The 20,332-nt window shown below is 51.0% G+C and overlaps 10 protein-coding genes across 10 annotated transcripts; 4 read left to right on the top strand and 6 right to left on the bottom strand.

Moving 5' to 3' along the window:
• Positions 1 to 17: 17 nt before the first annotated feature.
• F5J12DRAFT_828385 (uncharacterized protein) lies at positions 18 to 1,033 on the bottom strand. Its single transcript, XM_051745614.1, has 4 exons — positions 771 to 1,033; positions 639 to 718; positions 501 to 576; positions 18 to 446 (listed from the first exon to the last, which is right to left on the bottom strand). The coding sequence occupies exons 1-4, from the start codon at positions 925 to 927 to the stop codon at positions 139 to 141; spliced, it is 621 nt and encodes a 206-aa protein (XP_051600677.1). The 5' UTR covers positions 928 to 1,033; the 3' UTR covers positions 18 to 138.
• Positions 1,034 to 1,071: 38 nt separating this feature from the next.
• F5J12DRAFT_828388 (uncharacterized protein) lies at positions 1,072 to 2,096 on the top strand. The gene is made up of 2 exons (XM_051745615.1): positions 1,072 to 1,946; positions 1,998 to 2,096. Exon 1 carries the CDS (start codon positions 1,135 to 1,137, stop codon positions 1,906 to 1,908), a length of 774 nt encoding a protein of 257 aa, XP_051600678.1. The 5' UTR covers positions 1,072 to 1,134; the 3' UTR covers positions 1,909 to 1,946; positions 1,998 to 2,096.
• A 145-nt stretch (positions 2,097 to 2,241) lies between these two features.
• Positions 2,242 to 3,138, top strand: F5J12DRAFT_828394 (uncharacterized protein). The gene is made up of 3 exons (XM_051745616.1): positions 2,242 to 2,436; positions 2,501 to 2,721; positions 2,773 to 3,138. The coding sequence occupies exons 1-3, from the start codon at positions 2,246 to 2,248 to the stop codon at positions 3,045 to 3,047; spliced, it is 687 nt and encodes a 228-aa protein (XP_051600679.1). The 5' UTR covers positions 2,242 to 2,245; the 3' UTR covers positions 3,048 to 3,138.
• Positions 3,139 to 3,176: 38 nt separating this feature from the next.
• Positions 3,177 to 6,158, bottom strand: F5J12DRAFT_905426 (uncharacterized protein; the record flags this gene model as incomplete). The annotated part of the gene is made up of 10 exons (XM_051748656.1): positions 3,177 to 3,504; positions 3,563 to 3,966; positions 4,019 to 4,171; positions 4,251 to 4,373; positions 4,425 to 4,759; positions 4,812 to 4,895; positions 4,942 to 5,058; positions 5,105 to 5,262; positions 5,312 to 5,773; positions 5,821 to 6,158. 10 exons carry the CDS (start codon positions 6,156 to 6,158, stop codon positions 3,177 to 3,179), a joined length of 2,502 nt encoding a protein of 833 aa, XP_051600680.1.
• Positions 6,159 to 6,589: 431 nt separating this feature from the next.
• On the top strand, positions 6,590 to 7,242 carry F5J12DRAFT_905427 (HIT-like domain-containing protein; the record flags this gene model as incomplete). The annotated part of the gene is made up of 4 exons (XM_051748657.1): positions 6,590 to 6,601; positions 6,624 to 6,696; positions 6,749 to 6,894; positions 6,952 to 7,242. 4 exons carry the CDS (start codon positions 6,590 to 6,592, stop codon positions 7,240 to 7,242), a joined length of 522 nt encoding a protein of 173 aa, XP_051600681.1.
• Positions 7,243 to 7,841: 599 nt separating this feature from the next.
• F5J12DRAFT_937669 (carbohydrate esterase family 4 protein) lies at positions 7,842 to 9,899 on the bottom strand (the record flags this gene model as incomplete). The annotated part of the gene is made up of 11 exons (XM_051749640.1): positions 7,842 to 8,053; positions 8,140 to 8,311; positions 8,362 to 8,535; positions 8,579 to 8,626; positions 8,679 to 8,680; positions 8,733 to 8,777; positions 8,834 to 8,854; positions 8,916 to 8,999; positions 9,053 to 9,143; positions 9,207 to 9,508; positions 9,779 to 9,899. The coding sequence occupies 11 exons, from the start codon at positions 9,897 to 9,899 to the stop codon at positions 7,842 to 7,844; spliced, it is 1,272 nt and encodes a 423-aa protein (XP_051600682.1).
• Positions 9,900 to 10,125: 226 nt separating this feature from the next.
• On the top strand, positions 10,126 to 13,692 carry F5J12DRAFT_75092 (uncharacterized protein). Its single transcript, XM_051742105.1, has 13 exons — positions 10,126 to 10,430; positions 10,517 to 11,355; positions 11,416 to 11,558; positions 11,608 to 11,703; positions 11,767 to 12,035; positions 12,089 to 12,233; positions 12,281 to 12,382; positions 12,428 to 12,481; positions 12,535 to 12,735; positions 12,793 to 12,935; positions 12,993 to 13,097; positions 13,147 to 13,230; positions 13,288 to 13,692. Exons 2-13 carry the CDS (start codon positions 10,577 to 10,579, stop codon positions 13,582 to 13,584), a joined length of 2,418 nt encoding a protein of 805 aa, XP_051600683.1. The 5' UTR covers positions 10,126 to 10,430; positions 10,517 to 10,576; the 3' UTR covers positions 13,585 to 13,692.
• Positions 13,693 to 13,695: 3 nt separating this feature from the next.
• On the bottom strand, positions 13,696 to 15,650 carry F5J12DRAFT_828420 (uncharacterized protein). The gene is made up of 4 exons (XM_051745617.1): positions 15,203 to 15,650; positions 15,101 to 15,134; positions 14,759 to 15,040; positions 13,696 to 14,724 (listed from the first exon to the last, which is right to left on the bottom strand). Exons 1-4 carry the CDS (start codon positions 15,610 to 15,612, stop codon positions 14,005 to 14,007), a joined length of 1,446 nt encoding a protein of 481 aa, XP_051600684.1. The 5' UTR covers positions 15,613 to 15,650; the 3' UTR covers positions 13,696 to 14,004.
• On the bottom strand, positions 15,651 to 16,894 carry F5J12DRAFT_828423 (kinase-like domain-containing protein). Its single transcript, XM_051745618.1, has 2 exons — positions 16,643 to 16,894; positions 15,651 to 16,594 (listed from the first exon to the last, which is right to left on the bottom strand). The coding sequence occupies exons 1-2, from the start codon at positions 16,881 to 16,883 to the stop codon at positions 15,666 to 15,668; spliced, it is 1,170 nt and encodes a 389-aa protein (XP_051600685.1). The 5' UTR covers positions 16,884 to 16,894; the 3' UTR covers positions 15,651 to 15,665.
• F5J12DRAFT_828431 (P-loop containing nucleoside triphosphate hydrolase protein) lies at positions 16,895 to 20,276 on the bottom strand. Its single transcript, XM_051745619.1, has 10 exons — positions 20,165 to 20,276; positions 20,092 to 20,105; positions 19,977 to 20,039; positions 19,720 to 19,920; positions 18,319 to 19,664; positions 17,818 to 18,264; positions 17,644 to 17,758; positions 17,363 to 17,590; positions 17,239 to 17,306; positions 16,895 to 17,185 (listed from the first exon to the last, which is right to left on the bottom strand). The coding sequence occupies exons 1-10, from the start codon at positions 20,167 to 20,169 to the stop codon at positions 17,144 to 17,146; spliced, it is 2,529 nt and encodes an 842-aa protein (XP_051600686.1). The 5' UTR covers positions 20,170 to 20,276; the 3' UTR covers positions 16,895 to 17,143.
• Positions 20,277 to 20,332: the final 56 nt, after the last annotated feature.

Raw genomic sequence — 20,332 nt, forward strand, 5'->3', positions numbered from 1 at the left:
GATCATTTTTATACATTCTCGCATGGTTCGTAATCTGATGAGACATTCCATAGCAAAAACAGCGAAGAGGATACACGTGTAAGCACTGACTACGAGGACAACTGTAAAGTAGATAGTAAATGGTCCATGGAAGATATACTACGACAAGGTTTCAGTGATGCTAAAATGTACATGATCACCCTCCCCCAATGTAAGTCGGACTGGCAGCCTTGGGTCTATGCGGACCGGAGCGCTCGTGCCTACGAAGAAGTCACCACGGGTAAAATTCCGTGTTATAGCAGCAGCCTCCTCTTCAGTCAGGTTCCGTGGCCGCTTACTCGGACGGAACGTGGAGGAGGAAGCACCAGTAAACGTGCCATTGTAATCGTAATACTGATGCTGACTGAGAGTCGGTGCTCCATGCACGTACCCTATGGTCGACTGTGCGAAAGTCGACACGCCTGGTGCTGTATACACGGGTTATGGGTGGCGTAGGGAACGAACGTTGGCAATGGACATACTAGGCTGCGATGGATTATGGTCGGGGTCGGGGTCGGGGTAGGCACATGTTGCGCCGATGCCTCTCTTGAGACAACTCTGGCACACGAGTGATCACGAGGTCGTTATAGGATTGGTACGCGGCCTCGGAAGCGACCCACCTGGCAGGGAAGTACTTCGCTGCACCTTGTCTTTCCCGCATGACAAGCAGTGCAGGCGCGCCTTACCGACGGTGCCTTGGCTAAAGGTTCCGTCTCATTAAGCTGCCTGATGACGCGGTGACAGGAGCTGACCTTTGCGTGTGGTGACCTCTCCTGCACCGTTTACGCCCTGTGGTTGTTGCTGGTGTACTTCTGAGGGGTGGGACAGCTGATGAAGTTGCTGCGTGTCAATGGCCGACGCCGCCGCCGGGTCCTGCGCCGGTGTAGATGCGTCACTGAGAGCCGACATGGGTGTTTGCGGATCGGGGGGGTTCCGGTGGCCTGTTCGGTCCAGCAGGCGTATATATGGAATTGCTTCGGAGGAGGCATGGGGTTTGTCCTTGTTTGCACTCCCGGAACGACCTGCCGTCATTCCCAAGAACGGCAGGCGGCCGACATCCCACGTTCCTGTCGGAAGCCGTCCCCGCTCGCAACGGGCTCGTTATCATCGATGATCATGTCGCGTCCAGCATCGCCGCAGCCACCGGTGCCATTCTCAGAGTTTGAGTATGCATTTGATCCAGCGCTCTCTGAACTGTTTCCTCCTCTTCCAGCACCGCTACCATCATCTGCAGACCTATTTTCCCCCTCAGAAACCACGGATCTCCTGGGGTTCCTAGATAACTTTAACTGGGACTTTGAACCTGATCTGTTGCTGCCGGACGCTCCTAATCCACCCCAACCATCTTCTACAGCTTCTATTGCCCCTCCCTCACAGCCGTTGATGGTGGCTGACTGTCCCTCTGTACTCCCCGTTCTCCCGATGACAGTCCCATCCAACACAGCGGACGACGATGTCATAGAGTACGAGGAAGACGAGTTTACTTCCGGGAAGGGCTCGCTGCGGAGTAAATCACAATCACGTACGAGGTCTGCCAGGCGGAAAGATACATCTGAATCGCGGCAGCCTGCGAGAGCCAAAGCTCTCTTGTCCACTCCCCAGAAGCGACTCAATCATATCATGTCAGAGCAAAGGCGTCGGAACGCAATACGTGATGGATATGCCCAGCTGATATCACTCATTGCTCCTGCTGGCGCACAGTCCATCGACCTGCCATCCAGAGGGAGACCTAAGGGCAGCGGGACTAACTGCAAAGGTCACACTAAAGGCAAAAGCGGGGTCCTGTTCCGCGCTGTGGAGTATTGTCGTTGGCTGGAGGAAGGGCGAGATGCCCTCAGAGAAGAGGTCTTGTGCTTGGAGGCTGCAGCTGGGATCATTGCACCGCACTGAAGGCGCAGGCACCCGGCCGGTTTGTTGTGCTCTTGACAGTCAGTCTCTTCTGAAAGTTGCGATGACTATTACATTAAATCTATTTACAGGGCGTGAATTTATTGTATTAGTATAACGTGCATATGAATTAATGTATATGTGTAGCCTATATTCGTGTAATAGCCATCGCCATCGATGGTGAACGTGCATCGTCTGAAAGAATTGGCAACCTTTAGTTTCGGCGTCGAATAGTGTTGCTATTGGTTACCATCGGTGCGCGTCCATCCAGCCCTACTGCTGGCATGGCCTCTCGATTGTACCCTTGCTACTCTCACTGATCACGTCCGATATCTTTGCCATGCCTCCACCTGCAAAGAGGCTGAATTCGCTGCCCCACTGGCACATTCCTAATTTTGTGCTGAGGGTCGAGAACCTTGACCACGAAGGTGCATCCGTTTTCTTCGACAACGTCAAACCCAAGGAAGCGCTCAAGCTCGCCGTGGAGACCTCATACACTTGGCTATATACACCACTAACAGCACCTAGGCAGTACGTGCTGAAGCTCCCCTGCCTATTTCACCCAAGAAAGCTCTCATCTTTCGTGTCTTTCAAGCGTGGAGACCATTACCCTTGTCCTCCGATCATTCGATGGCGTAGCGTACACGTCCGGCACCCATGTGGATAAGGAGATCCACTTCTCCCTCGATTACATAGCCGGCTCCGCAGCTCGAGCCAAAGACGAGATTCAAGGCGTCCTGGTCCATGAGGTCGTACACTGCTACCAGTACAACGGCCTCGATACATGTCCAGGGGGACTGATAGAGGGCATCGCAGGTCTGGCAGCAAGCGTCGTTGACAATGATCGAGTGCGTTGACGGATACTAGATTTCGTGAGGCTGAATGCAGGTTACATTCCACCTCACTGGAAACCTGCAGGTGGCGACAAATGGGATAAGGGATACGATACCACGGCGTACTTCCTCGACTGGATCGAGCAGCGATGTGGCAGAGGCACTATCCGCAAGCTCAACGCATTTTTGAAAGACAGGAAGTACGACACCAAGGTGTTCTTAGCTGTCGCAGGGGATTCGGTTGACGTCTTGTGGAACACCTACTGCCAGGATTTGAAGAAGCACGATGGGCAGAAAGGACAGGTATAACCGATGATTCCCCCCGCGTGCAAGTTCGAGTAGTGTGGTAATTACAACTGTAGAAGCTACAATGATAAGTAGTGGAGAAAACAAACAAGGCGACAATGGATCGCGAATAGATTAGTATCAAAGAACGCACTATCCCCAATCTTCCCCTAATTCTCGGGCCAGGAAATCATCCTCTTCATCTTCATCGTCCTCATCCGCTGGACTCGGAATACCTGACGAAGGCAGTGGTAGTTGAAGGCTATTGCTGCGGCTCCTTCCTCGCGTAGCCTCAGCAATCTGCTCAGCGGTGAATGCCTCCTTCAGTCTAGATGCCCCAGTCCGACTCGCTACAAGTTTCTTCCGCTTGGAAAGCGGGGACCGCAGGAGGTCTTGTTGATCAGCTGGCCCATTGCCGCTGTCTGACGGTGTGACACTGCGGAGGCGTTTACGCTTGAGCCGTGGTGAGGAATTCGTACTGCTGTGTGTGCAGTTCGTTGAGCGAAAGAATGTACTCGAGCACGAGCGCATGAACAGACCTGATCCGACTACGCGAATCATCAGTCGCCATCTCGTCATCCGTCGCCATGCCACTCTTCAGACTACCGCGCTCACTTGCTACATCGTCATCATCATCGCTTTCATTCATAGCTGCTTCCACCTCGGCGTTGACATCGTTCCAATCGATACTGTCAAGCTCGAGCGCTGGGTTTTCAGCAACCGGTACGACATCCCAGTCATCGGCGTCTGGCTCCGGATCAGACGATATCTGATTAGGGTCGAGATTGGGACTTAGACTTGCAGCTGAGGGTGTAGGAGCGTCAAGAAGATATGGTGTTTCATCTTGTCGCTGCCAAAGCGCTACCGAATCGGTAAACCAGGACAACCATACAATCTTAACACCTCCTCTTTTTCTCGCTGCATCAACCTTCGCAGTTCCGTGCTGAAAAGTATTAAACAATGAGCTAAACGATGGGAGGATTCCCAAATCTAACCTTGGCAGCAACGACATGCGTTACGCGGGGGGAAAGTTCTTGATAACACCTGGCGCCAAACATGCATGCGACTTTCCATACCTCCGTTGTGTCTGGCTGTGTATCCAGTGGTATCACACTAGAAAACAGAATGTGCACGCCTTCCAGGGTTCGCTTCGCGCATTCGAGGGATAATTTGCTACAAGAAGTCACCCTTTTAAACAGTGAAACTACTACGTTCCGGACTACTCACCGTAACATCATATGGCTTGGCGGATGAGGTTCCGGTGGGCGCCAATGTGCGCTTATTCTTGCGTTCCTCCGCAGAATAGTTATCATACGCAGTGTAGAACCATCGGTGGACACCTTCCAGCAGCTAACGAAGAAGTTACGAGGGAAGAATGTGATTAGCAATAGCTTGACTTACATCACCAACACGCTTTAATTCGACATCATCATTCTTTAGTAGTGCTTTTCGCGGTGGTACACCCTTTAAACGCTGTGACGCAGCTGTGCTTAGTGATTCTGAAGGAGCATTCTGACTGCCTGAGCTGCTGGCTTCATTAGAACTCGTCTGTAACTCCTCCTGTTTTTTTGCCAATGGTCGTTCTTCCACCTGTGCTTCCAGAGCAAGAGAATTTTGCGTCAACATGGCCTTAGATTCGCTCTCTGCTCGCTCTTTCTCTTCAGGCTCAGAAAGAGGTGATAGAGACGCTGTTGGTACGACAGATTCGCCGACGGCTGGAGGAATGGCAGTTTTGTCTGTGAAAATTATTTCAGTAACAAACTACATTAAAAGTGAAGGGAAATTTACTCTGAGAATTCTGGTCATAGCCGAGAGAATCCACTTTTGGAAGAAATGTGGAATTAATGTCCCCGATCCCGACAAAGAAATCATCTGCCAGAATGTCAATCACTAACTACATCCCAGGAACGGCACGTACAAGGTATCACTTTGATCAGGTTGGGGCTCCATTTCCATACGTCAGCTCGGTCGTCGATGACGACTACCATAGAAGTGTCGCATGGAAACAAGCGCTGAAGATTTTTCTCCGTGAGACCTGAATGCCATGAGAGAAGGCTTGAACGACATAGGGACATACTTACTTCCGCTTTCGTCTCTACTCAGGATACGGCCGCCAAATACCTTACCATCTGGATCTATGGCCGCACAGACCTCCTCGGCATATGCTCGAGTGCCCATAGTATAGACATGCATCTCGTACTTGTAAGATAGCCGTTTGAGGAAGTCCTGCCAACCTGGACTATGTGGGGTGTCGGTGGCGTCATTTAGTGTTACCCGGAAGCACGCACCGAGGTTTAATGTAGTACATACAGCCTTGGTTTTCAATATGTTTTTGTTTTCCCTCGGCCCTTGTTGGACCACTACGTCGAGGAATACCCAAAGCTTCAGGGCCGAGTCGGAACCTACGCACGTCCTTGAGTGCGTCCCAATTCGGATTACACTCGTCCTCTGCGTCATCTGTGTCAGAATCCGAGTCAATTGATGTGGAAGCTGAAGTTGTCTTCTTAGCCTGTCCAGCTTCCCAAGCCTCGCCCTCTGCAATCCACTCGCCAACTGTGGGATCCACTGTGGCATGAACGATAGTTTGGTCTAAATCGACTATTAGAGACAATTTCCGGAATTTCAGTAGACGTTCTGCAGTCTCCTGTTCGATTCTCTGTGCCTCTTCCAAGGATACGGTAGGCCCGAAGGCGGAGTGGGTCATCTGAATGGATGCACGCGACGCATCAGAGAAACCTGTGTAGTCATAACTGTATGATTGTAAGTAAGATGCCTTGGGCTGCTTGAATCGACATACACTGTCATGTCCTTCCCGCATAGCCCACATAGGCCTCCAACCTGGATCCCGTGCTTGCAGGGCTCGATGATGGTGATGACAGGCTCTTTGGCTCGCTGAAGGGTGATCACTTCCCCCACTCGAATTTTCCAAGCATCAACAATGCCTTCAAGGGAACAGTCCCATGTTCCGAAGCGAAATTCCGAGCGTGACCCGGGAGTTGTGGGTTGATATTTGAAGGAGTAGCTGAGTAGCCGTACACCACGCTGGACTGATGCGGACGGTTTGACGTCCAGTGACGAGACTTTGATGGGATACGGCAGGTCTGGAGGCAGGTAGACCTTAGTTGGGCTCGACATTAGGGAGTGCCAGATACGGTCTTCGTGCGCAGGATGGGATATGTGTCGAGCGAGCACGAATGTTACACGGCTGTCATGTATGTAACAAGTATGTAAATACGACAACTCAAACTGTCACTCCCACAGGCCCGCCCCTAGCTCTGAGCGTCAGGGGATATGCCGAGGAAGTGGCCGAAATTCAGACCCAACACAACTACATGCTTGAAACAAACTGTTATGTCGACGAGTAAAACTACATACCAAAGTTCGACGAAGTTTGAAAGTGTATGTAGAAACTGCGGACTGCAGTATATTTTGCGTATCAAGATGAGGCCGGTCCTATTACATAAGCATGTTATGGCCACTGATGGTGTGAATTAATTTCCTTTTTAGGTAAGACGACAATACGGTAGGCGAAGTGTACCAGTACTGTCAACTTGTCTCTACTGGCGATGGTTGCACCGGTATTGTTTTCGAGCATTCGAGGTCACCAGGCAAGTGTTTTACAGGGAAGCGCTTTCATATGCCATCGTCAACCTCAAACCTATCGTACCGGGCCGTACGTCTTCCCTGGACTCCCGTTATCCCTGCAAATTTATGACGAATGATAGATGTGCTTGTGATCCCGACGCGGGTCGTCCCTAGACTAGCCGACCTCTCTGGACCTGAGTTGAGCTCCCTCATCACATCCGTTCAAACCGTAGGCAACGTGATCGAGAAAGCATACGGAGGTGACGCCCTCACCGTGGCATGTCAGGTATGGAGCACACGACAACGAGACACCATTAAATAGACGCGCCTAAATGATTACTAGGACGGAAAGGCTGCGGGACAATCAATACCTCATGTCCATTTCCATATCCTGCCCCGGAAATTTAGGGGTGATTTTTTCTCGCAGCGGATGGACGATATATACCCTGCCTTAGAGAAATCTGAGGCGTCCCTACCCAGAAGTTTCCTAGAGTCAAGGGGTGCATCAGACCATCAACACGAACCACTCAGAGTCGATGCCGATGAGAGCCGACCACCACGAACTTTGGAGGAAATGGAGAAGGAAGCTACTTGGCTTAGGACTTTGTTTGCCCGACATCAACCGAACGAGTGAAACGCGTTATTGGCTACGTACTGGATAGTCCCTCTGCAGTCTAGATAGTGTCGTCCCGTATGCGAGTAGCCGTGCCGCGGCGACATCCCTATGCGGGGCCTGCGGGATATGGGACAGGGGCTGACCAGAGGGCACGTTGGGAGAGGGTCTCTATCAAAGTTTGTCTTGCCAGCCTTCGGACTTATCCTCCATGCCTTGGTGTTCTCCCGGGATTGATGCAGTCGATTGCGGATGGCATTCAATCGAGCAATACACTCCTCCTATCCCTCTTTTCTAAATGGATGTCGTCTTGCTAAACAGCAATATTGAAGGGAGAGTCCGTAGACCGGTTACTCGCAAATTAAGGAATAAAGTTGTCCATTTGATAGGTAAGTACTCTATTCGCTACAAAATTGTACAGTTGGAGAACAAGACCACCGAACTGTGAATGCAGCTGTCCAATGTCCAAATATACCAAAAGAAACTGGTACTGACACTTTCTACCCGTGTATGAAATAAGGAGACCATATTGAAGAGTGTGCGGAGGATACATGAATCACAGGGCGTAACGGCAAGCCAAGAGAATGGCGGAGACCACAGAAACGCGCCAGGGGGCGGATTCACAACATAAACTGGACTCCCGCAATGAGAACAACAGCACTTGCGAACGAGCCAACGTGACCAAACGAGACTTTGGCAGCCCCGCTATTACTCGTGTTTGTTGAATTCCCGGATGTAGCACTGGTACTGCCACTAGTCCCATTAGTCACAGAACCGTCGGAAGACCCGCTAGTGGATGGATCGCTGCTGTCGCCGCTGCCGCTCCCAGAAACTGGTCCGGCATGTATACCATCAATATCTACGATAAAAATAAGGTCGTGAATGAGCGTGCGACATTCAAAGGTGGTGCCCACTTACACTCTGCAAAGGTGGGGAGCGTGTATCCATCCTCGACGTAAGGAGTAGTGACATTGAGGGCGACGCCGACCGGGACAAGGTAAGAAAACGCAGAAGCCAACTGGTCGTAGAATTTGACGGCCTCGGACATGGTGAAATTGGTCAATTCGTGAGTAAGCATGATTGTGCCAGACTGTCCACAAAAATTAGTGCAGTATACTTTATCAGTCGGTGGCTGCTCACCATGCTGAAGGTACCATTTTGTGCGGCAGTGATAAGATTCATGTAGTTGTTATCAACCTCGGTTTCACTGCCAATTCCACGCCAATCGTCTGAGTCGTATTGCCACATGATAGTCGTTAAGTCAAGCGCATCAGCAATTGTTCGGATGCGGTCGTCGATATCACCGTAGGGAGGCTAGGCTCCTAAGCAAGATATAGTGCCAAAAAAAAGCACTTACCCTCCAGCAGGTGGGGGTCACGCCAACGACTAGTTTGATCATTTGCATCTATTTTATTATTTTCAGGAGTATTCACGCAAAAAAACTGATTCGAGCGCACGGCTAAAATGAACAACTCAGTGTAATGCCATCCTCGCAATGGAGAGTCACGCACTATACCAAAGCTCTGCAAATGCTTGTTCATTGGTGAGAGAGGTCACTGTAAATCAAGATGCATTGAAACAGTGCGCTGTGGTCCTCACGAAAATGACGAACTGTAGTGGTGAGACCAAGTATCTGAGCCAAAAGTCAACGTTTCAACACGGAACATCTGCGGATGCACAGCAAGGCTACTTACGAGCGCAAATCTCATGTCCATCTGTTAACGCACGCTGGGCTTCAAGAGGGAATTGCTGGACGTTGCTGCCGATATAAAACACAGCTACGGGATGTCGGGATGTCACTCTTACAAACCAAACGAGGAAATTGACTTACTGGCCTTCTGGTCTTTTGACAGTAAATAGTCGTAGAAAGCGTTATGGGAGCAATTTGGACCGTCGTCAAAGCCGTAACCAAGAATGTTCGGCTGTTTTCGATTGCGAAGTGAACATCAACTGCTCCAACCGTTTTCGTTAGATAGCATACTGACCTCTGGAAGTTCTGCTATATCGTTTGGAATACCCGAAACGTTGGGACTAGTACACATCGAGTACGTCCACCAACAGTCAGGGTCACTCGAATCATAGTTGACGCCTGCGAAATTGCCTGTTAAAGCACCCGGCTGCTTTCCCTTCGGGGGGATGTTTAGAATCAGACTCTCGATACTCTGGTACTTCGCTTGAGCGGCAGAGTCACCGGGTAAAATGGTAGCTACTGTCCAACTCGATGGAAAGTTGCTCTGGGCATTGTCGACCGGTGGATACTGATATGGCGAGCATTCTACGGTAGGATCTGTTTTACAACATAAGTGGACGTTCGGGAAAACCAATACTCGACTAGTGCGGCCTTAAAACGAGACGCAATACACGACATGCGAGGATTGCATTCAGCACAGAGGATGCCCGGACTTCAAGGGAACGTCGATTCATGGCAAGGGCAGGAAGAAACTCGACGCTACGACGAACTATGAGGTTCGACGGGCATACTTCTTCGGAGAAGCCCCCGCAAAGCATGTAGCCCCTCCCCCCCAACCCCACCATGGAACGCTGAACTAAAACTCACCTGAAATTTGAGCCTCTCCCTGCTCGGTAGTACGATCCTGAGCGCTCGCAGAAGGGGGAAGACTCAACGCAGAAATAACAAGGGATGTCAATCGAAAAGTAAAGAAAGACGACAAACGCATAACGTTGAGTCGAGGGAAGGAGCGTGGTGGTGTGGTGGTGTTGTGGTAGTCGGAAGACTGGACAGTATGAGAAGCAGAGATGAGACCGATCTTCTCTTGCGAGGACGACAATTCTCATTTCTACTTCTTATACCTGTTCACTCCATCCGCAGACAGTTTTGTGCGGCCCGTCACTGAGAATGCTATGATTCAGTGAGGCCCGCCGGCAATTGGCATTAGTACCTACCCCTTCTGCCACATCCGACGTTCACCCGCGACGTCGACAACTTGTTGACGACGGTCCGTGACTCCGTGCCGATATTTGTCACCCACCTGTATCCGCTTTCCGCTCTCCGTCTCTGTATGAGTGGGATCGTCGTCGTGCAGTCATTGATCAACGTCACAGCGTCACTGTGACGTCAGCACTTTTGACGCCGATCAAGGAATTCGGGGACCGGTACAACGAACTCGTTCATCTCCCGGTCACTATTAGTTCTGAGTGATGATGAGCTATTAACTCACTTTCCCGGCGACCATTCCCGACACCCAAGAGTATGTACTTTCCAGTGAAATATAGTTATATGTAGACAGTTGTCTCTAACTGTGTTTGTTTCTCGACCCACTTCCAAACTTTCGAGTTCTAGATAATCGCCGAACCTTTTATCATCCCATCCAACTGGACACTAAAAACCTCAGCTATGCCTCGTGAACTGCGTTCTAGGAAGTCTCGCCCGAGTTATGCTACGCTGGCAGGGTATCAAACAGACGGGGGTAACAATTGCGACGGCTCCTCAAGTTCAACAGCCCAGCCCCAAATCCCCGAGGAGAATAGTAGCGAATTTGCGCCCAAAAAAGTACCCACACAGCAAGGCAACGAAGATGGTGACGAATCTAGTCTGACCGACCTCATGGACGTAGACGAGGAAGAGGAGGAAGTGGCGGAACCGAGAAAAACTCGAAAGACCGGGGACGGTCGTGCAGAACCAGGACCGCCTACTAGCCAAACGTCATCCCTCGGTCCATCGAGGAGGAAGTTGAAGCAAAAGGCCCACGGGAAATCGTCGAAAACTCAAGGGGTCGTCACCCCAACACCGACGCCAGTTCCTGGTCTACCAGCAACGCGAGCAGCAAAGATGTACGCATTGCCTAACCCGAGTGCACATCATCGACACCGTGCCATCCCCATCTACCACCGCAAAGACCAAGTTGAGAGGCTGGATCGACACCCGGTCCTTTTTAATGAACCCAAAATTACATCGACGAACAGTATGACCGCTGACCCACTCCTTACAGAAAGGATAAGCAAAGCATGGGGGTATAATGTTGGCCCGGGTCCGGTATGGGAGCTCTTGGAGGATAGATCTTGTTTCAAGGAATCTGTCCGTTCGGATTCGGATCCGAGGGACGAGGCTTCTCGAAGACCTAGAGTCTATCAGGGTCTATCCGTGCGACCAGGATGGACGATTCTGGATTATCGGTATGTAATATACCCCTTCCTTGCCGCTGCTTTCGAGCACAATGGTTCAATGACTGCTAGGGACGCACTTGCGTATCTTCCCACTGACGTTGCCACGACTGACGATGGGATGTTCAAACCGCCCCCGCCAGTTGCATGTCACTTGGGTCTGTTCGGGGAGCAAACACGCGTTCTGTTCGAAATGTTCGATAGTCATGCTACATGTATGTTTTGTTCCTTTGCTTTCCCAGGTGTCTTTCAACTACCCCGAAGCCGAGTTTATTAAGGGCGGTAGCTCTTACATTTTCAACGTCGGTTCACCTGTTTGGGGCCTCGATTGGTGTCCTACTCACCCTGCGGATCGACCGTGTAAGTCTACTCTACTCCCACCATGTACGGGGCATATTCGTGTTTAAACCTCGTCTCCTCAAGTCAGACAGTTCAAGCAATACTTGGCTGTTGCTCCATTTCCATCCCGTGCCCATGCACCGAACATCGGTTTTAAGGCTCAACGCCCATCTCCAGCTTGTGTGCAAATATGGGCGTTGCGACCTCGTACAGCCAAGGATAACGTGGGGGAGTACGATGACGTCTCAGAGAAAGATCGCGAGCCTGGCGAAATACGATGCGAGATGGTTTTGTGTTTGGATGCAGGTCCTGCCCAGGATATCAAGTGGTGTCCATTACCTGCTCATGACCGTGTTGGTTGCCCGGTACTGTCATTTATCCTCATCCCTGACGCTTCCCAATGTAGTGGGACGACAGACAAAGGGTTAGCAGTCCCCGGAAGTTGGGCGTACTAGCAGGCGCATTTGAGGACGGCTCATTGTCTATATACGTTGTCCCTGATCCCGTAGATATCACCAATGCAACGCAGAGTGGCACTTCTCCACTTTTCGGTATGTCGTCGATTTTTTTTTGATAGACTGTTCTGAGCGTTGGACAGTGAAACTATCTGAACCAACTTTGAGAGTCGAGCTAGAGAACACGTCCTGCTGGTCGTTGGACTGGGCAAATAGTGAAGTTCTCGCGATAGGCTGCACAAACGGTTCGCCATTAGGCCTGTTTTTGTTCGGATTCTAACGGTGGGCAGGTTGCATCGCAATCTACGACGTAAGCGATGCACTTAATGGGGGAATCTGCAGAAGTGAGTTAGATGCTTGTGCATCACACTACGTGATGATCTCACTATACCTTTAGACATGCTCCCGACGCACTTTATATCCGTCCACCAATCCGCGGTGCGCGCCATTACTTGGATCCGGGTTCCCCCGCAGAGCGCTCGAGGAGACCCTACCACAAGCGAAGACCCAACGGTGATCGCTAGTGGCGGTTACGACGGGGTCGAATGTTTCACCGATATCCGTGAACTCCATGGACACGTCATAAACAGGACGCGGGGTACGTGTATGACCTCCGTGTCCAAATATTAATTGACGAGTGGGCCGCCATATGCAGATGTGATCACCACTGCGACTTATTCTGTCTTTGCGGCTGGTCCGATTATGATCGACCACGATAATACTGTGAAGGCTTATTCAGTTTCGCCTACCATGCTTGGGCGAGGTCACATTTTAATGGAACCAGATGGACCTGTTTGGGTTAGCACAGAGAAGCCACACTTGGCTATGCAGATGATGATTTTTCCCCCCTATTAGCACGTCCATGCTTCGGACTACCATCCACAACTTGTTGTTGGATCTGCGGACGGATCGTGTTCAACGACTAACCTGCTCAAATCTACGCGGAGGGGTGGACTAGTGGTAAGACTCCCGAGTGCTTTTGGATGGAAGATTTCATGACGCCGTCCAGCCGTTTTACATTCACAAAATATATCAACTGGATTATAGTCGTAAGACGGGAGAATTCCGTATGTTGGAGCGTTTTATCCCGCAAGTCAGTTACCCTTAACTGTCTTCACGGATCCATCTCCTAATTTCCTCCCCCCCACAGGCAATCCAAGAGAAAGGACCTAGTGCGAAGACGAAAGCAAAAGTCGGTGACGAATCATTATCAGGTTCCGTCCGCAGTACGGGCGTATGGTCGCCAGAAATCGGCGTCCACCGTGTCACTTGGAATTGTGGAAATGGACTTGGATACGCATCACTGTTAGCATCTGGGTCGGGATCAGGGCTTTGTAGGGTGGACTGGTTGCGCGGGAGGTGGTTTAAGGACAGGGTACCTTATGTGGACGTGCCTAAGATGAGAAAGGAAGTGGATGGAGGGGGGGATGATTCAATGGAGGAATAGAGGTAGCGTGGCAGGGGTTTTTGCGATTTTGGTCTTTGTTGGTCTACGTAGCATGACAAGTACTTTGAAATTCATGCTAATGTTAGAAGTACTTGTGTGTAATTCGAGTACCACTACTAGTGTCGGTTCTCAGCAGTGCACAAGGTACAGGTGGCAAAAATGTTCAACGCGCGTGTCACGAGCAATGCAACCAACAGCCGTTGGTCACCTATTCGTAATATCGAGTAGTGTCCAAACTTCAAAGAACCCCGATAGAACTCGGGCCTCTCTGCGACGGCCGCACGAAGTCACCAAGCGAATGTTGGACAGGGAAACGCTTTTAAATATATCTACCTATCGCCAACCTCCAACCTATTGTACCGCGTCTTAGACTCGCCGTGTCGCTCGTAATCCCACCAGACCAGCCGATCCGTCTACAGTCTAGATAGCGTCGTCCCATATGTGAATAGCCGCAGCATGGCCACATCCCTCCGCATGTTCGTTTGTCCCGTTGGAATCTGCGAGACACAGGACAGGGGCCATGCAGAGGACATCATAAAAGAGAGTCTCGCTTTCAATGTCTTCCAAGCCTTCAAACCCATCCCCCATGTCTTGGTCATCCGAAATGCACATTACTCTGACGCCATTCTTCCAGGATTGATACAATCGTCTGTGGATGGCATTCAATTGAGCAATACCCTCCCCCCACCCTTGCTGAAACTCCGTCCGAATGGTATGTATGTCCCTGTTGTGGGCATCGAGAGTGGTGCTGAGGGAGCAGATGGTAGGAGCAGCGGGTAAGACACGAATTTTTGGGACGCTGATGTTATGGTGAACGACGTGAACTGCCTCTCTTGGCGGAGAGTCTCGGAGGGAAATTGTAGCTGTCGCCAGACCGCGCCGTCCGGGCCTAATTCTTCTTCCTGTGCGCTGCTCGCCGATAGGCTGCTGTGAAATACCGCCTTCGCTGGTCTGCAGACGAGCTGCGTTGCTCTCCAACCAGGTCTTCAGCTTCTTCTCCCGGTCTTTAGCTGCCTTGACGGTCCCCAGCGCAACCATCTTGCCAACGGCCGCCCAATCCCCCTCGTGTGATTGCCCTTGCGCAATAGTGCAACCGTCCAAGATTAGATGTTTCAGATGGCTGAACCGAACCAGCAGCCCCTCTACATCTACAGACCGAACATGACACGTCGACAAGTCCAGGAGGGTCAAATGCCGTAGCAGTTCTGGGGGTGTTGAACAAGAAAGGTGCAACCTGCCGCGAAGGGATCCGGAGTCGAAAATTTGATGCTGACCGAAAACAGGGCGAGCACACCAGCTTCGACAATACATCGAGGTGAAAGAATACGAGGGGCTGTGCAAAGCGCTGTGCCCGAGCTATTTCAGGGTCCAAAGGATCCTGTACGATCGATAATGTAGGCAGGCTGTACGATGGCCATCGAGCGAGTGCTTGCAGAGTGGTGTCAAAATATGCACCCTAGTGTTTGGCATCAACTGGCTTCGTGATGGGTTTGGGAGAAGACTGAGACATAAGTACCTTGAGGAATTGATAATAAGTGGCTTTTTGTACGCTAGTATGGTACTGTAGTTGGCAGTTGGACGTTGGACCTTGAACTCGCAGATGGATGAGGTGGCTTACTAGGGTCGAAAGCGCAACGATAGGCAGAGCAAGTCCTCTCGCGGCTTTTTTAATATCTCCTCCAGATGTTCTGGTGCGAAGTTCGGTCCAACAAACAGCGTGATCCTGCGAAGGCAAGTGAGGACGAATACTAAGTTGACCACTATATCTGCGTCGACCGTCCAAGTCTCCAACGCGAATGACTTCACCCAACCGGCCTCCTCTGGGGAACCACGAACACGGCGGTACAACTGAAAAACACCCTCGGACGTCTTTAAGCGGATGCATTCGAATAGATGGTGCAAGGGCACCGGAGACTGCGGGATGGCTCTAGAAAGCGATAAGACTGCCTGCTGCCTCTCGTCTGGGGGAACTTGGGTCAAAATCGCTGAGTATATTTCTGATGGGAGTTCCGCAAGGTTAGAGGGCATATTGACTGGTTTGGGTAATGTGATGGCGGATGACGACGTAAGTCTATATCCTACTACTCAGACAGGAGTGGTCCTACGATGCTTTCCTGTAACGATGACACAGAGCCCGTACACCCAAGCGTAAGCATTTCTACACCCTCTTGTACTACCTTCCTGGTCTGCTCCCGACCGCCCCAACTGATGCGAGGACCCAATGTTACCAGGTGCGCGCCAATGTGACCCACAGTGACGCCTGCGAGCGCAGGATCCACTTTATTGTTGCACCGCCTGTACGTTGACAGGAAGGAGGTTATCACTGCTTCCGCAGACTCCTTGCGACGGGGATAGAATCTCGAGATGAGATACAGTTCCGCGCAGAGCTGGCCAAGATCCAACCCTGGAAGTCCCATCTTCGCTACCTCCCAGTCCACAACATACAATTTTTCCACGGCCTCTACCGTCCCGTTCGCACCTCGTCGAAGGCACACCATTATATTACCCGGCCAGAAGTCGCCATGGGTCATGACGTCCGAACCAGTCGAAGAGTGAATCTCTCTCGATCTTATCTCCACCAGCTTGGAGAAAGCCGCTAGCTTCTCGCCGGAGATCTCGAGAGGAGGGTTCGAGAGCGCGGGAATCTCGTCCTTACCAGTCAGCGTGGAGACAGTCCGACTGTATGTCATCCAAGCTGTAATCATCTTCCCGACCTCGTTGTTCGTGAATAGGCTCAGGTCGACATCGTGACACTCGCTCAATCCATGTAGGTGGCTGAGGAAATATCCGAGTGCAGTCCCCATCTCCTGGAGCAGAGCTGTCGGAAGACTCTCGTTGATCAGGATCTCCTTCAAGGTACGCGCGTCAGTTCCAGCGTCATCGACTATCATGACATGCTTTTCTTCGTCATAGAGGCGTAAGGCGGGAACCTCCACGGTGATCTCACCGCTTCGTATCGACAACTGGCGAGATAGCCGGAATGCCTCGGCTTCGAACTTCTGTTCAGCACCTACGTCAGCTTGCCGTCACAAACGCTGACGAATCTCATCAGACTTACCTGACGTTCCGCAGAAAGCAGCATCCGTGTGGCGTTCGCCTATGGATGCAGCCGCATATGAAGGCGTATATTTCAGGACAAAGGTCGATCTTCTATCGATAGGTGTACGCAGATGAATCCTGTACGTGAAGGCGGAATACCCTCCTTTCAGAAGGTCGACTGTGCGTGAGGCAAAAGCCGTGTCTTCGAGATAGGCTTGGACACCGGCAGGGGTAGCTAGTGCCTCGGGGGTATCTGACATCGTCAACGAATCACTCAGTTTGCTCACTTCTCAGATCGCCTTTATAATCCGCTTTCGGGTGCGATGATGACTAGCTAGTAGTTCGGCTGACTCAGAACATCTAGCAACCGACTCACTAGAGTCAACTTCGGATCCAATGAGTCATAGAGGCACTGGTTGTGATTCGATCTAATCCGCAACACAGCCCAGAAGATAGTACAAATGAAAATTGGTGGATGGTACTACAACACGTAAGTTCTCGATTTCGAGAACAATCCTCATTACAGCTTGTCATAGTAGTAGTCGAGCGGCGGGATATCAGGCTGTGATAAAAAGCGTAAGGCAAGGTCACATCACTGGCATCCAGCAAACACACCTTGAGACCCTTGCGTATACGGATATTCTTGACGAGTTCCTCGAGTTTGCTGCCCTTCTCAAGGGGCGCTGGGCAAAAGTAACGATGAGCACATCGTCGTCACCAAGACGATCGGTTTACGTACAGCCGTTCATAAGTTCCCAGTGGTCGAATACACTTTGGGGGAATGCCTGTCCACCGGTTTGCGAGCGGAGATCACCGTTGAAACCAAAGGACTCCATGACAGGGAGGTATGCCTTGACTGTGAACATCGGTGTTCCCGGCCTCTGCTCCTCACTGAAGACTTGACCACGACGCCTGTTCAATACACTGTAGATACCGCCGATAGCGTTCTCAGGACACTGTATTTCCACTGCACGCACGTCTTAAGTTTAAATACAAACAAACACGAAGGTTGACGCTCACCGAGGTATACAGGTTCCTGAAGACCTGGAGTTGCAAGCAAGCAAGCGGCATAGCAGACGCGACGGCACGTAGGGATGATTTGTCCTCCACCACGGTGGATGGCATCAGCATGTAGCTGGGACGGGGCACGTTGTAAAACCACTGTAATAAAAATAGAGCGCACGGCAAACATACCGTCACATCAAGGATGTTAAAGCGAACACCGCGCATCTTCTCCTCAGCGCAGACACCTTCTTTTGTCGCCCACTGGAAGGCAGCAACACAAGAATCCTTGATTTCATTCAGGTACTGGACACCCTTGGTAACATCAACCAGCAAGTTGGGGCCTGTTGTCTCAGGACCGAAGCACCAGATTTTCCTGGCGTCGGTGACATCCCAACCGTACTCATCGGCGAGGATACGTGCACGCGCCTTGAAGTCGTCACGGGCACTGATAACGCCGCCCTCGATGGCCTTGGTGAGCTCCTCGTCGAGGGGCAGAGCCTTGGCGTATATACGGTTGTGCTTGTTTTGGGATTTGGACAAGGCAACAATCGACGACTCGGCTTTCACCGTCTCACAGTAACCGACGACGGGGTCCGAAATCTTGAGCGGGACGCCAGCATGGTCTTCTTGCAAGTCCTGATTTCACGCAGGCTAAGTAGAGAATTCTGACACAAATCACGGCACACGTACCTTGAGGCAAATTTCCAAGTGGAGTTCTCCGGCACCTGCGACAATGTGCTCACCAGTATCAGCAATCCAAGCCTGGACACAGGGATCCGATTTCGAGAGACGCTTGAGACCTTCGACGAGCTTAGGAAGATCGGCCGCATTTTTGACCTCGACGGCGACTTGGACGACGGGGGAGACGGAGAACTTCATCACCCTCATGTTGTGTGCGGTTTCGGAAGTGGTGAGAGTTCCGCTTTTGAGCAGGAACTGATCGATGCCGACAAGACCGACAATGTTACCGGCCGGGCAGTCTTCTATGGGCTCCACATAACGGCCCATCATAAGAACGGTGCGCTGAACGGACTTGACAAACAAGTCATCTTTCTTTCCAGGGACGTAGTTAGGACCCTGGATACGAATCTTGGGACCAGAGCGAACAGTTCCAGAGAAGACACGACCGAATGCATAGAACCGACCCTTGTCCGATGTAGGCACCATCTTCGATACATATAGTACGAGAGGACCTTTTGGATCGCAATCACGGATACCGATAGCGGATTCATCGTCCATAGGACCCTCGTAGAGAGTCTCGACACGATAACGCTGAGCGGTTGCGGGCGAAGGAAGATGAATGACAATCATCTCCAAGAGGGAGTCACCTGCAGGCAAGAACTTGCGCATGATAGTTTTGAGAAGAGGCTTTCCCTCTTGGTCACGCTCTTCCTGAAGGAGCTTAATGTCGAGTTTCTCGCACATGGGGGCGATCTGATCCTTCTTGAAGTTCATAACGGCGTCGAAGATTTTGTAGATGGGATCAAGAACGAACATGTTGAAAGCGCGCTCGAGAGGTTTACCGTCACCGTCGACAGATTTCGTTGACCACTTGCGTGTGACAGGGTTGAAGAAGTTATCACCCCAAAGTTTGGCCATTAGCTTGTCCATTGGCACACCGAATCTCTTGGAGTAGCGACCGGCGAATTGACGGAGGGTGAAGCCCCATCCGTGTAGACCTGAGCCAAAAGCAACGGTACCCTTCTCGGGGTAGACCTGAACGTCACCAAGAGCTTCATCATGGTAAGTTGAGATGATGACGTTGACCGTTTCTATGGTACGCTGGAATGTTTGGTAGAGGTCTTCTTTTTGTACTTGAAGTTCGAGGAGAGCACGGTCGACCTTGTTGATGATGACGACGGGTTTAATACGTTCTGTAAGGGCCTGACGAAGGACGGTCTCTGTTTGAACGCAGACACCTTCGATACAGTCGACAACGACAAGGGCACCATCAGTTACACGAAGTGCTGCAGTGACTTCTGAGGAGAAGTCGACATGTCCTGGGGAGTCGATCAAGTTGATCAAGAATTCGTTTCCTGCGACGGAATATAAGGAAAAGGGGCAGAATGAACAGGAGTGATAAAAACGTGCCATCAGTTTTTTGTTTGATGACTTCGACCTCATCCTTGCCCATTTCAAAGTACATTGAAATGGCGGTGGACTTGATTGTAATACCACGCTCCTTTTCGTCCTCACGGGTGTCCGTAAAACGCACTTCACCAGTTTTTGCCGAAGCAATGATACCAGCTTTTGAGACGAGTGAATCTGTGAGAGTAGATTTGCCGTGATCGACTGTGAAGGTGAGGATGTAGATAAGATGAGTGATAGAGCGATAGGAGAGAGCATACCATGAGCGATGACACTCATGTTACGAATGTTGGTGGGCCGGTCCATCAAGACCCGGATCTGGTCTGGAGGCGAAGTTCATGGGATGATGAGGAGACGTGCGATGGATATACACACCTACTGTGAAGTTGCTGCATCGAACGGGAACTGATAAGAGTGGATTGGAACGAAAAGAGAGAGAAGAACGTACACCATCTTGAACTACAGGGCAGAGAAGATATGCAACGAGATGAGAGTCGGCTGAAAACAACGACGCGGCGGGATTGCGATTCGGATTTTTTCTGGGGGGGCCTTATCGATCTATGAGTTGAGGGCAGGCGCGTTCTTGTCTTATAGTAGTTGGGATTAGCATTGAGTC

Source organism: Pisolithus orientalis (assembly GCF_024613125.1).
Source record: "Pisolithus orientalis strain OTSU chromosome Unknown F5J12scaffold_12, whole genome shotgun sequence".
Lineage (NCBI taxonomy): Eukaryota > Fungi > Basidiomycota > Agaricomycetes > Boletales > Pisolithaceae > Pisolithus > Pisolithus orientalis.

Coding starts and splice junctions, on each gene's coding strand:
- F5J12DRAFT_828385 (XM_051745614.1), bottom strand. CDS start 927: ATGTCGGCTCTCAGTGACGCATCTACACCGGCGCAGGACCCGGCGGCG. Junction 719..770: donor AGAGGTCACCACACGCAAAG/GTCAGCTCCTGT, acceptor CGGAACCTTTAG/CCAAGGCACCGTCGGTAAGG. Junction 447..500: donor CCATAATCCATCGCAGCCTA/GTATGTCCATTG, acceptor CCGTGTATACAG/CACCAGGCGTGTCGACTTTC.
- F5J12DRAFT_828388 (XM_051745615.1), top strand. CDS start 1,135: ATGTCGCGTCCAGCATCGCCGCAGCCACCGGTGCCATTCTCAGAGTTT.
- F5J12DRAFT_828394 (XM_051745616.1), top strand. CDS start 2,246: ATGCCTCCACCTGCAAAGAGGCTGAATTCGCTGCCCCACTGGCACATT. Junction 2,437..2,500: donor CCACTAACAGCACCTAGGCA/GTACGTGCTGAA, acceptor GTGTCTTTCAAG/CGTGGAGACCATTACCCTTG. Junction 2,722..2,772: donor ACTGATAGAGGGCATCGCAG/GTCTGGCAGCAA, acceptor GACGGATACTAG/ATTTCGTGAGGCTGAATGCA.
- F5J12DRAFT_75092 (XM_051742105.1), top strand. CDS start 10,577: ATGCCTCGTGAACTGCGTTCTAGGAAGTCTCGCCCGAGTTATGCTACG. Junction 12,234..12,280: donor TGGCACTTCTCCACTTTTCG/GTATGTCGTCGA, acceptor AGCGTTGGACAG/TGAAACTATCTGAACCAACT. Junction 13,231..13,287: donor TGGAGCGTTTTATCCCGCAA/GTCAGTTACCCT, acceptor TCCCCCCCACAG/GCAATCCAAGAGAAAGGACC.
- F5J12DRAFT_828420 (XM_051745617.1), bottom strand. CDS start 15,612: ATGCCCTCTAACCTTGCGGAACTCCCATCAGAAATATACTCAGCGATT. Junction 15,135..15,202: donor TCGTTGCGCTTTCGACCCTA/GTAAGCCACCTC, acceptor GTACCATACTAG/CGTACAAAAAGCCACTTATT. Junction 14,725..14,758: donor CATTTGACCCTCCTGGACTT/GTCGACGTGTCA, acceptor GTAGATGTAGAG/GGGCTGCTGGTTCGGTTCAG.
- F5J12DRAFT_828423 (XM_051745618.1), bottom strand. CDS start 16,883: ATGTCAGATACCCCCGAGGCACTAGCTACCCCTGCCGGTGTCCAAGCC. Junction 16,595..16,642: donor TGCTTTCTGCGGAACGTCAG/GTAAGTCTGATG, acceptor AAGCTGACGTAG/GTGCTGAACAGAAGTTCGAA.
- F5J12DRAFT_828431 (XM_051745619.1), bottom strand. Junction 17,759..17,817: donor TTAACATCCTTGATGTGACG/GTATGTTTGCCG, acceptor GCCCCGTCCCAG/CTACATGCTGATGCCATCCA. Junction 17,307..17,362: donor CTGGGAACTTATGAACGGCT/GTACGTAAACCG, acceptor ACTTTTGCCCAG/CGCCCCTTGAGAAGGGCAGC.